At 39.3% G+C, this 15,185-nt stretch overlaps 1 protein-coding gene across 2 annotated transcripts; it reads right to left on the reverse strand.

The window, feature by feature from the left end:
• Positions 1-3,524: 3,524 nt before the first annotated feature.
• Positions 3,525-14,884, reverse strand: si:ch211-199g17.2. Of its 2 annotated transcripts, none has more exons than XM_034160852.1 (12): positions 14,749-14,884; positions 11,856-11,887; positions 11,676-11,753; positions 10,585-10,727; positions 10,376-10,498; positions 10,220-10,277; positions 9,745-10,131; positions 8,831-8,967; positions 8,609-8,725; positions 8,439-8,496; positions 5,179-5,250; positions 3,525-5,056 (listed from the first exon to the last, which is right to left on the reverse strand). In XM_034160852.1, exons 2-12 carry the CDS (start codon positions 11,863-11,865, stop codon positions 3,876-3,878), a joined length of 2,364 nt encoding a protein of 787 aa, XP_034016743.1. In that variant the 5' UTR covers positions 11,866-11,887; positions 14,749-14,884; the 3' UTR covers positions 3,525-3,875. The 2 variants fall into 2 exon arrangements, with proteins under 2 accessions (XP_034016743.1, XP_034016742.1); XM_034160851.1 differs by having other exon boundaries at positions 11,841-11,887.
• Between the last annotated feature and the right edge of the window lie 301 nt (positions 14,885-15,185).

A 15,185-nucleotide genomic window follows, 5' to 3' on the forward strand; every position in this document is an offset into this window, starting at 1 on the left:
AACTAGTAGAGAGAGTCCAAATTTATTTTCCTGGTAATAACCACTTCTACCTGTCCTTGTCTGTCCAGCATAAACATGCAAACTATAATATGTAGCCCTAAAAACTATATATATTCTGAATCCTCATGACATGGGGAACTAACTGGTACCACTTCAACGTGTGGTTCTAGGATTATTCATGAAAAGTTCACATATTAAAATGAGCTCACACTTTCATATAAATGAAACGTAAATTGTTCGTCTTACCAAGTTATTATAAATTAGTTTAGTTTGCCCTACCTATAATATCTTGTTGAAAAGTAATCACAACTGATCAGCTCAAGCTGACCCTGACCTGTTTTGCCACTTTTCATATGCAACAAGGTTATTGTAAATGCTGCCATGTGTTTAATTTGAATTTTAACAGACAAACTAAGACCAGTTTTATTTAAATCTAAGGAAGTTTTAGATTTTGACTTTTGCATTTATAATCTAAGAAAAAACCTTGCAGATGGCGGAAACTACCTTTACTGGAGTTATGACAAGAGGAATATTTTGGGATGTGTGCAATTATTTGGTTTGGAAACACCCCAGAACCATCCAGGAAGAGTTAGAGGGCTTAGCTGAAGATAGGGAAGAGCAGGATGAGCTGCTTAGTCTGCTACCCAGATAGATAAATGACAAAATAAAAGAATTAATGATTGAATGAAATTTCACACCTGTCATTTGAACCCTTAAGAAAATCATATAAAAGAGCAACATCAGTTTTCTGGTTGGTAGGACTGAGCAGAATGGAATTCTGATTGTTGCTTTAAAAAAAAAAAAAAAAAAAAAGTATTACACAGAACCTCAACAGCTGGCACCATCCCTAAGCAGAAAAGAGAAGAAATCTCACACCTCTGCTTTGCCATAATGTGCCAGTCCACAAAACCCAAGTCAGTGTTAATCATTGTTGGATGGAATGTTCCACGACGCTTGTCCTCAGACTACGTCATGACACAGACTAGATTTGACCTTAATGTTTTGCGTACACACCCGAAAAATGTCATCACTTGCGTACAGTCTAAACTGATAAAACTGTCTTCATATCTCCGTCTGGGACAACAGGTTCTATGAAATATTCTGTTCTTTGCTTATCACGATAACACAGGCAGCACAAAGTTTTGATATAACACATACCGTTCAGATATAACAACACGAGCATGTCACCTGCAGACAATGCCAAATGCAACACACTTCATCCAATCACATAACTGCACTGACCCACGCAGCAGTGCAAGGCCCGGACACCTGGGGGTTGGCCGAGCGCAGGCTTAAAACGTGGGCGGGCCGTAATGTCGGGGCTCGTTTGCAACATCGGTGGGACGCTTGCTTCAAGACCCCAGCACTGTCGTAATGATGCTGTTCATCCAGTGACGACATCTCTTCAATACAACATCTGGTTTTTAAAGTCTGTTTCCTATCAGTCTACATCATGCATATATCAGATATGTAAGTAACCCAAGATTTTTTTTTTTTCTACCCAATTAGCTTGTTTGGATACTAAGCTTTCCTTATTTGCAAGTCATTTAAAAATGCACTCTTCGTCTTAATCTGTGTTTAATTGGGGGACTGTTTTAAATGAGCACTGATCACTGTCCTTTTCTGGGAACAATCATCTTATGGCTTTTGAACAATCCTGAAATATCAGCTATCAGCTACTGTCAAAGGGCTTCTTGCTGTGGATTGTAATTTCCGACAACACTTGAACTCATTCCACCAAACAATAAGTGGTGCAAGTTCCATAGGGAAGATTATTAGCAGTGGAACAGCCATGAATGCTCATATGTCACTTCAATTATATACTGATTTGTCTTGTTATAATGCAAACATCAGATACTAACTGAGGTCAGCAGGCAATAGTTAATAAAAATGACAAAGCTACACAAGAATCATTTATTATACACATCATTTTGCAAAAGTTCAGCACTGCACAATTTTCTCTTGCAGTGGTCAAAAATGACAGATGTCTGATATGCTCAGGTTAGCTGAACAATGGGGGGGAATCTTTTGTGTTTTTAACTGTTCAACTTCAAATCTCGATTCGTGAAAGAAATGTAGACAGAGAGCAAAGTGTAAATTTGATCACATGGTAAACTAAGATTGTATTCACATTAATGGCTGAAGCAGACAGATTCCAACTTGGCTATCCCCCCCCCCCCCCCCACCCCAGTACTTCATGTTTATAAGTGATCCATGTTTGATCGAAGAGACATGAAGCTGAGCAAGGTGTAAGATCATATACAAACGTGCCCCAAATCTGACAGGACAAAATAAAAAGTCAGGATTCAGGTTAGTTAATGCGAATGTAGCCAAAGTGACATGACATGATACACAGACAGCCTGAGTCTGAGGCTCAAGTAGACTCACCCCCAGTCTGTGAGACGCTCTCACCAATTCACAATTGATAAACATGCTTAGATCCAGACCCTGTTTTTAGTAGACGGCACTAAAAAGAGGGGCTGGACAATCGAGACAAAAGCTCAAGGATAACACAAAAACATAGCCAATCTTTAGGATGAAATTAAACAAATTGCTGTACAGTGTTGCGAAAAAGGTTTTGCCCCCTTGAGCTTTTACATGTTTAAATTTTTTTTAGGACATCTAAAAAACAAAATTCAAGCATGGTCTATTAAAATTTCTAAAATTCTGCCCTTTAAACTCACAGTGAAAAGTAATGTCTACATCATGAATTAAAATAAATAAAAATCTAAAAGCCCAAATGATGGTGTGAATAACTAAGTGCCCCCTTTAGTATAACACATACAAACCATCACTTTTACACTTTTTCAATTATCTTCAGACAAGTCAGGGGATGGATACATCAACATTTCAAAGACTGAATATGTCTTTTCTGAATATGTCTCATGGTGTAGAGATTACTTTTCACTGTACGTTTAAAGGGCAGAATTTTTGAAATTCTAATATAACAAACCTGAATGTTTTTGTTTTTTGATGTCCTAAACAAATTTATAACACGTAAAAGCTCAAGGAGGCAATACCTTTTTCACAGCGCTGTATATAATGAGAACGTTTTAACTGCAAGAGAAACCGCAGTGAATCGCTGCTTAGTAACATGGAAAAAGCATGTGATATACTGAATTATTTGTAAAACGCTTTGAGCATCTGATGCATATGGAAAAGCGCTATACAAATGTAGTCCATTTACCATAAAACAACATGAGCAGACAGCAGCGTGGATTAAACTGTGAGGAAAAGACTTTTGTAAAAGATATAGAGCAATAACATATTTAGCAAATACTGGTGGTAGTTCAATATTAATTTGGGGGGGGGGGGGACACACCCTGCTACAACTGAAATTTAAGAATAAATTTTGTTTTGTTCTACTTTCAATGAGCTCATCCAACTCCTGTTAGTGTGCATGAGTCACTTCTACATTAACAGAACCAAAAAAAAAAAAAATGGTTGCCAACCCTTTTCGCTGGAGCTCCACCTTCTTATACCGAAGAAAGGTCAAATGTAGCAAAAGAATAAAGTAATCAAATTTTTTTTTTTTTTTTAAACTGATAACCCCCACCCCCTTTGGTTCATCCAAAGATCATCTTTGTAAATAGTTTGAATTGTCAAATGTGTTCTGACTAACATATGTGCTTCTAATTCTCTCAACTTCAGACCCTTCCTGTAATCTTTGGGGACCCACTAATGCAGGCTTGGACCTCAGGTTGGGAACCAGGGATTTAACCCAAAAGTGACAATACCTGAGTGGAAATACAGTCCCTTGGAAGTGTAGTAATACAAAACATAATTCAGTTTTAAACTAACAAAAAATGTTACATATGAAAGCACGAGTCAGCCACAATCCCTGAAATCAAATCAGACAAAAAGTATTTTACAATTTAGTTCAGAATTGGGTCCATAACCCCGGGCTGTGCCAGGTGGGATGACAGAGGGTAGTGTCCATCTCCAGGACTGCTGGTGACTGGATGTGGAAAGTGTTGGTCAGACTTTGTGACGGGCTGGTTGCTGTAGTTGGAGTCATACCTAACCTTGTGGCCGACCGGGATGTCCTGATAGATCACAGGATGTAGCATATAACTTTGTGGAGCTGTGTAGATATAGCCAATGGTTGTCTCCACTGTATTATCTACTACAATGTTACCACTGTGAGTAAGTGGAGCTTGCGAGTGAGGATGGACGTTGGCACCATTGGCATTGAAATGATGAGCCCGCTCACCAGAGAAGTCAGGATGCCACATACTGCCTACCCAATGATGTGTATTGTTCTGTGCCATGTAGGGTTGTTGGTAATAATACTGCTGAGTATCATCCAAATTTAACTCTGTCCCTTTCTCTTGGACTCCCGTGGCACTCTGAGAAGCCAAACGGTACATCTCCTCACCCATGTAGTAAGGAGATGACCAGTCCTGATTGTGAATCAGCCCTCCTTTTTCCTTCTCTCGGTATTCATGTCGCCATTCCTTGAGAACATTAGCAATGGATCGTTCTTGATCGCAATGGTGACTTTCATCATCCATTTCATGATAAACCTTTTGTCTGACAGAATCTAAAGTGATGGAGATTCTATCAAACTGCTTTCCATGGAAGACTGAGGGATGTGGTGGCCCGTTTTGTGCCTCAGCATTATGGTACTGGTTATTAAACACTGTTTGTTGATGTGTTTCTGTTCCAGACACTTCTTCAGTCTGAATTAAGTTCTCACCATCACAGAAATAATCATCCATGTCTCCATACTGTTCCATGTCTGTATCTCCATCAAAGACATGTGGTTCCACCTGTGAGCCGTGCGATACACGAACAAAGTCGAAGGACTCAGAGTCACAGCCATCCAGCTCTGGTGAAAAAATTAAGTCTGGGTCATGGGAAGGAGAGTATGTGGGCGATAGTGGGATGTCCAGGCTGAACGATGTCCTTTCCAGCAGCAGTGAACCTTTGGTCATAGGCAGGCTTACATTAAAGACCGTTCTGGTTGCATTCTGAGGTTTTTTCTTATTCCTGATCATTTTTGACCATTTTGAAGGCACTGCAGCATGATATGAGGTCTTATTCGTAACTGGACCTTAGAGGAAAAATGAAGAGAAATAAAATTGTGTAAACCAGAACCAGGGATGTTTAACAGCAACAGGAAACCACAAAAATCTTGATCAACTCAACTAATCTTGTTCCTTCAGCCACACATACCTTTTGTAGCTCTTTTTCTTTTGCGGAAGTTCTTATTTGTCCATCTGTTACCATTAGACAACATCTTTACACCTGGAAAAATAAAAATAAAACACACACACACACACACACACAAGGGGCATGCACAGAAAAACAGTTTGCACTCACAAAATTATAGTCTTCATAGTCTTAATATAATAAAACACGCAGCAACTGCAACTCACTTTTTGAAATACAAATGTTTTGTCGGGGGGGGGGGACACTCTACCATGTTTTTTAGACCTGGAACAACTGACTAAGTAGTATCAAAGTAGATGACTAATTTTCTTCTATTTGACTAGTCTGGTAATTCATCCAAAATACATTTTAATGCAAAGTGTAAATGAAGTACATATTATGAGAGATTTAAGGGCAATAATTATATTAAAGCAGGATATCAATTATTGCAACACATATTCAGCAAATGCTAACATGCATCTATCTCCTTTGAAACCGTCTCTCTTCTGTAATGTTTTTCATGAAAGCAAATGATGACTATAAGGTTGTAGTGCAGAACACCAGCTTTAATTTTAAGGTAGTGACATTCATAAGGTGTTGGGCTTGAGTCCAAAGATCCTGGGTTTTGCTCCTGGTGTGTAGTGAGCACCTTGTATGGCAGCACCATGACATCGGGGTGAATGTGAGGCATAATTGTAAAGCGCTTTGAGCGTTTGATTCAAATGGAAAAGCACTATATAAATGCAGTCCATTTACCATTTATTTATTTGCTCTTTCCACTTCTTCCTGATCAATTTAAACAGTAGTCCAAAGGGTATGTATGCAACACACCTGGTCATGAAACAACTCAACAACAAAGTGTCCAATTGGGAACCACAGTCTTGTTTGAGGGTGGGTGCTAAAGGGGTAAAATATGACGCATGAGAGGTAATTTCTAGACTTCCAGTGGACCAACCACTGCATTTTCAATGGGTTTTTGGGCAAATCATATGCAAACAAAGTGAAAATGCAAAGAAAAAGTGATGATGCGGTGGGAAAGTAGACATGTTGCGGTTTCTTTATGACCTGGAGCACAAATGTGTCGAGGCGGTTTTGCAGGCGAGAGAACGGAGCTACTCTGGTTAGCTGCATAGGCTAACACTTACCGACACAATGTCTCCCATTTGCCTCGCCTTTTCTTCTCCACTGGGAACCAAAAATAAATAAATAAAAATACAGTTGTATGCAAAAGTTTGGGCACCCCTGATAATTTTCATGATGTTCTTTTATAAATCATTGGTTGTCTGGATCAGAAATTTCAGTTAAATATATCATATAGCAAACGAACACACTGATATTTGAGAAGTGAAATGAAGTTTCGAGTATTTACAGAAAGTGTGCAATTATTTAAACAAAATTACGCAGGAGCATACATTTGAGCAGTCTTGTCATTTTATTGATTTGAATACATTTAGCACTAATTATTGTGACACAAATTTGGTTTGGTAAGCTCATTGACCCTTGACCTCCTTACACAGGTGAATCCAATCATGAGAAAGGGTATTTACGGTGGCCATTTGCAAGTGTTTCCCCTCTTTGCATCTCTTGTAATGAGTGGCAACATGGGAGCCTCTAAACAACTCTCAAATAACCTGAAAACAAAGATTGTTCAACATCATGGTTTAGGGGAAGGATACAAAAAGCTATCTCAGAGATTTCAGCTGTCAGTTTCCACTGTGAGGAACATGGTGAGGAAATGGAAGACCGCAGGCACAGTACTAGTTAAGGCCCGAAGTGGCAGGCCAAGAAAAATCTCAGATAAGCTGAAGCAAAGGATGGTGAAAACAGTCCTAGTCAACCCACAGAGCTGCTCCAAAGACCTACAACATGATCTTGCTGCAGATAGTGTCTCTGCATCATTCAACTATACAGCGCACTTTGTACAAAGAGATGCTGTATGATGCTGTAATGCAGAGGAAGCCTTTTCTGCGTATATGCCACAGAGTCGCTTGAGGTATGCTAAAGCACATCTGGACAAGCCAGCTTCATTTTGGAATAAGGTGCTGTAGACTGATGAAACTAAAATTGGGTTATATGGACATAACAAGGGACGGTATGCATGGCTGAAAATGAACACAGAATTCCAAGACAAACACTTGCTACCTACAGTAAAATTTGGAGGTGGTTCCATTATGCTGTGGGGCTATGTGGCCAGTGCAGGTACTGGGAATCTTGTTAAAGTTGAGGTTCACATGGATTCCAGTCAATATCTGCAGATTCTTGAGAACAATGTTCATGAATCAGTGACAAAGTTGAAGTTGTGCCGGGGCTGGATCTTTCAACAAGACAACGACCCTAAACACTGCTCAAAATCTACTAAGGCACTCATGCAGAGGAACAAGTACAATGTTCTGGAATGGCCATCTCAGTCACCAGACCTGAATATTATTGAAAATCTGTGGTGTAATTTTAAGCAGACTGTCAATGCTAGGAAACCAACAAACCTGAGATATTTTTTAAAGAAGAATGGTCCACAATACCTTCAACCAGAATCCAGACTCTCACTGGAAGCTATATGAAGCATTCAAAGGCTGTTATTTCTGCAAAAGAGGATCTACTAAATATTGTTGTATTTTCTTCTATTGGGGTGTCCAAATTTATGCACCTGCCTAATTTTGTTTAAGGAATTATTTCACACTTTCTGTAAATCCTATAAACTTCATTTCACTTCTCAAATATCACTGTTTGTCTGCTATATGATATATTTAAGTGGAAATGCTGATCCAGACAACCAATGATTTATAAAGGAAAATCATGGAAATTATCAGGAATGCCCAAACGTTTTACATAAAACTGTATATACTTTTCGCGACTGCTTCGGTGATTGCAGCCGAAAACAAAACAGTACACCATTTTTCCGTGTGAAGTTATGCTGTGTATATATTGCACAACAGAGAGCAGGCCCCCATAAGTGGTCAAATCCAGCAAGGTTCAAACAAGACTGCGATGCCCTATTATTTTTTGTGTCTTCAAATATATAACCATTACAATTATGTTCCTTAGGTTTGGATGCAATGAACCCTCAAAGCTGAACATCTGCACTACGAGCTCATGCAACTGTATTTCTGCATCCAACTGCGCTGACACACAAAACAAAGCTCTGCTAGTGTCTGAGTACATACGGACCTAATAACATGATCATTTGAGGGGGTGGAATAATTAGGAGCGAGACCTACCTTAAAAGTAACATCACAGAGCAACAAACCGTAGAAGAAAACAGTAGATAAGGATATGCGTGTACTTACACCAGTGGTAACTTTTTCCACTCATTCGCATGCGACAGGATTTCGGCAAATTTACCACCTGGAAATATAAAGTACATGAGAAGTTTTTAGTGGTAATAAAATAATCATCATTAAGTTCATTTAGTGGCCATCAGGTCATCTAGGACAAACCAAAAAAAGCACAATGATACCGTTAGCTCTCCTCTGCCCTCCCTCTCCTCCACCTTTTTGGCCAGTGACTCAAGCAATTGAGAACAGTCATCCATATCTGCCGTCAACACCTCCACCTGATCAGGACACACTTCCACCTACATACAAGGTGACAAACTTACGCCTTACATTCATTATAAATAATCCTTTTGATGCTAAATATTAAAGCATCTCTCTTCTTTACGAATGCAGTTTGCACTGACCAAGTAGTTATAGAAGTGGGAGGAGCTGGTCAGGTGATCAATCATGTCCTTTTTGTTGGATCGGACTCGACAGCAGTGGCATAAGAAGCAGTGTGTGTGGCCGTCTTCACTTCTACACTCAACCACACAGTGAAGGCCTGTTACAACATGTAGAAAGAACAACTTAATAATAATAATAAATTAGTCATATCTGCAATACTACTAATAAATAAAATGCTCATTTATGGAACAGACGTGCAGTAGAAGATAAACTGCATGTTTTACATTGGTTTTCAGCAGGCTTTAAATGGGCCGGACTCAAGTCAAGTTAAGAATTTTTAAAACCTCCACTGCTTGAGTACTTGCTGTTAGTTATTTTTTGGTAACAGGACTAGTGCTAGTTTATCATGGGAAAACTAGCAAAAGGGACCATTTGAAAGACAATTTTCCCAGATGGATATGTTGCTTCAAAATACAGTAGGACATTAAATTATATTATTGGGTTTGGTTTATTTCTAGGCCTGGGAAAAGCTGAGGTACGGACACTGTAAGATGCAGTGAGCAAACAGATAAAGCGTGAGAACCTGTGTGCTATAAAGGGCCAAAACAGCACAAGTTTTCCTTGCAACCAATCGTCTCACCAAGGGGTTTTACTGAGGAGCTCCTCTGCTCAACTTAAAGTCCTGATCATCTGTGAAATCACCTGCTGAATTGATTGGAAGTAAGGAAAACCTGCATAGTCTTGGCCTTTCATTCCCACGTAACTCAAACAAATGCTACCACAATCTTGTACGTCACCAATTAAAAAAGGGCATGTGATGAGGAAAAAAAAAAAACCTTAAAATTTGATGAACTTGGGTGGAACAGATCAAAACATTTTCTTGACTTATGCAACACCCCACTGTACACTCTGCATCCTGCTAAAATCTGCTCACCAATGAGAGGCTTGGTTCCTGTATAGCCATCAAGCAAGCTGCTACATTTCTCAGAAAGCACAGATGGCTCCCAGGCGAGCTGAGAACTCCCCATCAGAGATACAGTAGCTTCCTTTAATAGAGGTTTTGTTTTGAGAGAGGGCGCTACAGTTGTCTGTATCAGAGACAGATGTTTGTTAGTCTGTGTCGTGGATCCAAGAAATATCTCAGCAGCCTTGAGGGGTTGGACAGTTGGTTTCTTAGGCTGTCCTTGATGGTTGTGGGGAGGAAAAACAATCCTCTCTGGTTGGACAGTGCAAGATTCCAACTCAGCTGATACCATTTCTGTAGAGGTGGTATTTTCACTCTGTACCTCCCAGTGTCGGACAGAATTTATCAGCGCAACTGCTGTGGTTGTTAGAGAGGAAAAGGCACATATTTTAGCAAAACAGAGACTTTAAATAATTTACATTATAATTCATATATAAATACCAACCATCACTCTCACTCTGTGACACCAGCTTCCAGTAGAGGGCCTCATCAAATTCCAACACCTTCATTACAAAGTAGGCCAAAAGACACAAAAAGGTGTAAAAGGTGACTTCTGAACTCTACTCAGTTTACAAGCAGAAACAAAGCCAACAGGTCATACCTGTACATCCCCAGGTCCCTCCCTTTTCTCAAGTAACTTGGCCATCTCCATCAGTGGCCAGGCCAGATTGGAAAGGTCAGGATTCTCCTTCCACTCTTCGACAAAGTTGGGATGCCAGGCTTTCTATCAAGTAAAATACCACCAGTAAATAAACTGTGATCTCTGAGTGTACCCATCCCCGTCACTGTGACTTATGCGGTGCTACTTACAATGTAGTTAAATCTATGCAGGCTTCCCATAATGTGGTTTCGTACATCCGCTTTACTAAGTCGACACACACAGACTTCACAAAGGTACAACGCATCTCTGTTGGATGTACCCATCTTGACGCATTCTGTAATACTCCCCAAACCTGGGAAGTCCACAAAATGACAAAACATTTCTACTATGGCTTAGGGTTGGGTATTGAGAACCGGTTCTTTTCGGGAATCGTATCCACAGACATCAATAGCCTTTTTGCTTAACGATTTCCTTATCGGTCCTTCAGAGCGACTGTTGTTTTTGAGGGTGTTTGTCCGGAAAACAATCATTTCTCTACGTTGACTACAGACCCTGCAGCGGCTCTAATCAACCACTTCTGCGGCGTGAACCAATGAAGCAGTGCTTCGATCAGCTGGCTTGTTGGTTCTTTGATTCACTGCTCTTCAGAAGCGGCAAGTCAGCTTCTTAACCCCTCTCAAAGCCATTAAAATATCATGAGTCACTTTTTTGTGGATTAAAGTCGGCACAGCTACAAACTCTCCGCGGCTCTCTGCTGAGACAGAGTCCGGTCAGAATGAATAACTTCAAAATGATTTGCTGCTTTAAATAAAATGACACCTCTTTCCAAATGGTGTAATAAAGAAACTACAATCGACTAAAATGTTTTTTTTCCTCCAAAAATGAGACGTCCTGCATTTTTTATGAATTACATCCTGACATGCAGCACAGTCAGCTGCAAGAGCTCAGCTCAGATGTATGGAAAGACATTCATGCCATTAATGTCTGAAAGGAAATGCTTTTGACAAATACTACAGACTTTATTTATATTTATGTCCAAAGATCAAGGATCCACCATGTAGAGTTTATTATATCCAGAGTTTAAGGATCCAGTGACCAATTTCATATTTATTAAGACTCAGTAAAATGCTGTTGACATAGAAAACCTGTAAAGCCTACTTTTAGTAGACAGAAAATTCACAAGAGGTATCGATAAGGAATCGGATCGATAAGTGGAATCGGTAGATAAAATCTTATCAATACCCATCCCTACTATGGATAGACACAATATTTAATCTTTGGGATATATGGTAATACACACCTATAATAGGCTGCAGTCTGTTCTTGTTGTTCAGATACACCTTAAGAGAATGGAAGAGCTCACTTTTGCTCAGTTTGCCTACAAACAGAGAATGTTAACAAAAAAATTAAAATAAAATGGACATCCAGAGAAAGGAAATGTTTATGAGCCCAGTGGAAAACTGACCACAACTTGCATCACCTGGCTCCATGCTGCTGCTGTAGAATCACCACCTGTGCAGATAGGAGAAGTAAATATTCTGAGCCAACACATTAATGCTCCAATTATGTTGTGAGTCCAAGTGACCCATTTCCACTTAAACAAAACACCAGTTAACTTCAGATTTTGTCCCTGAAACTGTATGTGCTCATTTGCAAATAGGATTGTACATAACAACTCTGACCAAACTGGTGTATTGACTGGTGACTCCTTGCTTGTAAAAATGTTGCAGTTCACTCTGACCCAGAACATTTCATGCGCACAGATAACTGCATGCAGTGAAAGCCTGCAAAGTTTGGCACAAAGTATAGACAGCCTCCCATGCCATGACCTGCTTGGAATATGCAAGTTTACAAAAGGAAGCCATGCAGAAGGGCCCCTCAGCGAAATCTGAATGCAAATGGTGTTTAAGGGCAATAAGGTCATTACATGTGATAACTTACCTTATAGCGGGCGCCTCGGGTGCTAAACAGAACGAAGCTGATAGCTGCTGGATTTAAAACAATAATTCATACACACACAAAAAAAAACTTCTTGAAAGAGCTGGTGAGAAATTCAATTATAGCTTGCTTTTGTTTTATTAAAGTTTCTGTCAGGAGTACAATTACAACTTCTGACGAGAGGATCTACGAAGCCAACAAGGGGTTGACAGTCTGCACCAAGGCATTCCAACTGCCGGTGGCTCGGTTGTAATGTGCCATCTGCTTACAATGCCTGGCATGTTACAGACAGCACAATTTACAGACGTGGGAAACATACGATAAAGCCACATACGCCTGCACAGAGAAAAGGGAAAGCCTTAATAATTTGTCTGATAGGAAAGATTTGAACGGTGTGAATCAAGCTGACCTGCAACAGAATAGTATCTTTTCAGTGATTACAAAATAAAACATTGTTTGAATGGCTGTACGAGTGTCTGCTTTACAAGCTTTCCCTCAAAAATGGGACAGAAATGTTTGTAAAATGGTAAACAACCATAGAAAATCCTGAAAGAAAATTACATATGGAGATAGTGTGAAATATGAAATTTTTATTCCCCAATCCTTCCAAACATTACTGTCTGTTAGAAGAAGCAAGTACTTTACAGGGCTTGAGGGTTATTCCTGAATACTGTAGTGGGAAGTAGGATGAGTCATGGATTCATCCTACTTCCCACGGGTTTTCCATGACTCCCACGGGTGATCTCATCACTCAGCAGTAGCACCTTGCTTTTTTACAGCGCAGGGATTGAACGCTGTGTTTGTCTCACAGCTATAAGCGTGCCAAACTGAGGTCTCGACCCTGTACATTTTTACCACCTCAATTAAGATGATATTTGCCTGTGATATAACAATCTCCCCCCAAAAGTCATGGTGGGGGGGGGCACCATGAATTTGAGTGGGTCGAGAGAGTGGTCTTTAGGGTTGCAACTAATGATTACTTTTATAATTTATTAATCGATCGATTATTTTTTTCAATTAGTTAAGACTATAAAATGTTTATATATATATATATATATATATAAATAAATGAGGTGGAAAAATGAAATGTATGCATTATCCAGAACCCAAGATGACACCTTCAAATGTCTTGTTTTGTCCACCACAACACATTCAGGTCACTGCCAGATAGGAGCAAAGCAATTAGTAAAATAATTGAGAAATGTTTCACATTTGAGAAACTGAAATCAGAGAATTTGAGTATTTAAAAAAAGCAACTGAATCAAAAATGATTGTCAAAATAGCAGCACGGTGTCTTAGTAGTTAGTACTGTTGCTCCACAGCAAGGTCACGGGATCGATTCCCACCTGTGGTCTTTCTGTGTGGGGTTCTAATGTTCTCCCTGTGTTTGCGTGGGCTCCCTCCGGGTGTTCCGGCTTCCTCCTACCTCCAAAGACATGCAGGTTAGGTGAACTGGAAACTTTAAATTATCCATAGGTGTGTGTGCAGGTGTGAATGTGTCCAGGGTGTAGCGCACCTCTGGCCCTCCTCTGCAACCCTTAATTGGAGTAAGTGGTTGAAGGTGAGTGAGTGAGTGAGTGAGTGAGTGATTCATCAATTGCATTAATCATTGCAGTTCCAGTGATCTTTTAATAATCAGAAGTAAAACTAAAGCATTTGGGGAGTACGTGGGCAATTGCATGGTAACAAAATTACACTGACAGCAAAATCTGGCTCCATTTTATCTAACCATTGAAAATTTACTCCGACTGTAATTCTGTTTCCGTAGGATTGTCCACTTCTATTACATGTCGCAGAGGTCTAAAACAAGCTTTGTCCCTCCTAAATTATGTTTACATGGACATTACTACATTTACAAGTTTCCAACATTATGACAACTTTTATTAAAGTCACAAGGTCTAAAAATATCCTCAAATTTCAATATTTTATTCATAGACCTGTCACTAATAATTATCAAATTTCTGGAAAATTACTGGTTTTAATTGACAAGTCGCTTGTCCAAACATTTTATTAAAACGATCAACAAGTCCTGAAAATATCATCACCACCAGATGGCGCACTCCTAAAACATCACCCGGAAAATTTTTTATTTAGTGATTCAAAAGTTGTTCATTAAGAATCAAAAATCAATTATTTACACGTATTTAGCTTCCTCATAGCAGTTAAGTAACATTAAACACGTTTGCGGGCACTTTTATTCTTTGCTAGGACCTCGACATTATATCATGTTGGAATCTGAAGAATTAACTACCTAAAAAATAAAACCGCAATTAAAGTGAAGTAAAAGCTCTTGTGGTAAAACATTATCTAGCGGAAAAGCAGCTTTGTTGTTGTTGTTTTCCCCTCAGTTTTCGGAGATAAAGCCTCGAGTTTCAGCTCGACGTGAAGAGGAACAAACTTGTTAGTTGAGAAAGTTTTAGTTAGCCCAAACTTACCGTTCGATAGCGCCGCCTGCGTGTAGTTAGCGACAGTTAACAGAACCCAAAGCTATTAAACATACAACTCTAAATAAATAGAGGTTAAACTGCCACATAAAGCAGAACATGTTAACAGCGCCGCTCCATCTTTCTGTTTGACTGGAATAGAAACACGCCGCATTTCCGGTTTCTACACATCATTTCCTGTTTATAGACATTAAAAGTCCTAATTATAAACAAATAAATACATTTAAAAAAGACTGTAAACGTGATATAACTGGACTTTTAAAATTTAAAATGTGTGAAATTCCAAGTGTTCCATACTTGTGGAGGGCACGGTATCCTAACCTTATGATGAGTGCAAAATGAGTGTGGTATTATTAATGTTTAAGAATGTTTAGTTTCACTGTTGCTGCACTTTGTGTCAAATCATAGTCATATCGTATATCAATCAA

Source organism: Thalassophryne amazonica, chromosome 20 (assembly GCF_902500255.1).
Source record: "Thalassophryne amazonica chromosome 20, fThaAma1.1, whole genome shotgun sequence".
In the NCBI taxonomy this organism is placed as follows: domain Eukaryota; kingdom Metazoa; phylum Chordata; class Actinopteri; order Batrachoidiformes; family Batrachoididae; genus Thalassophryne; species Thalassophryne amazonica.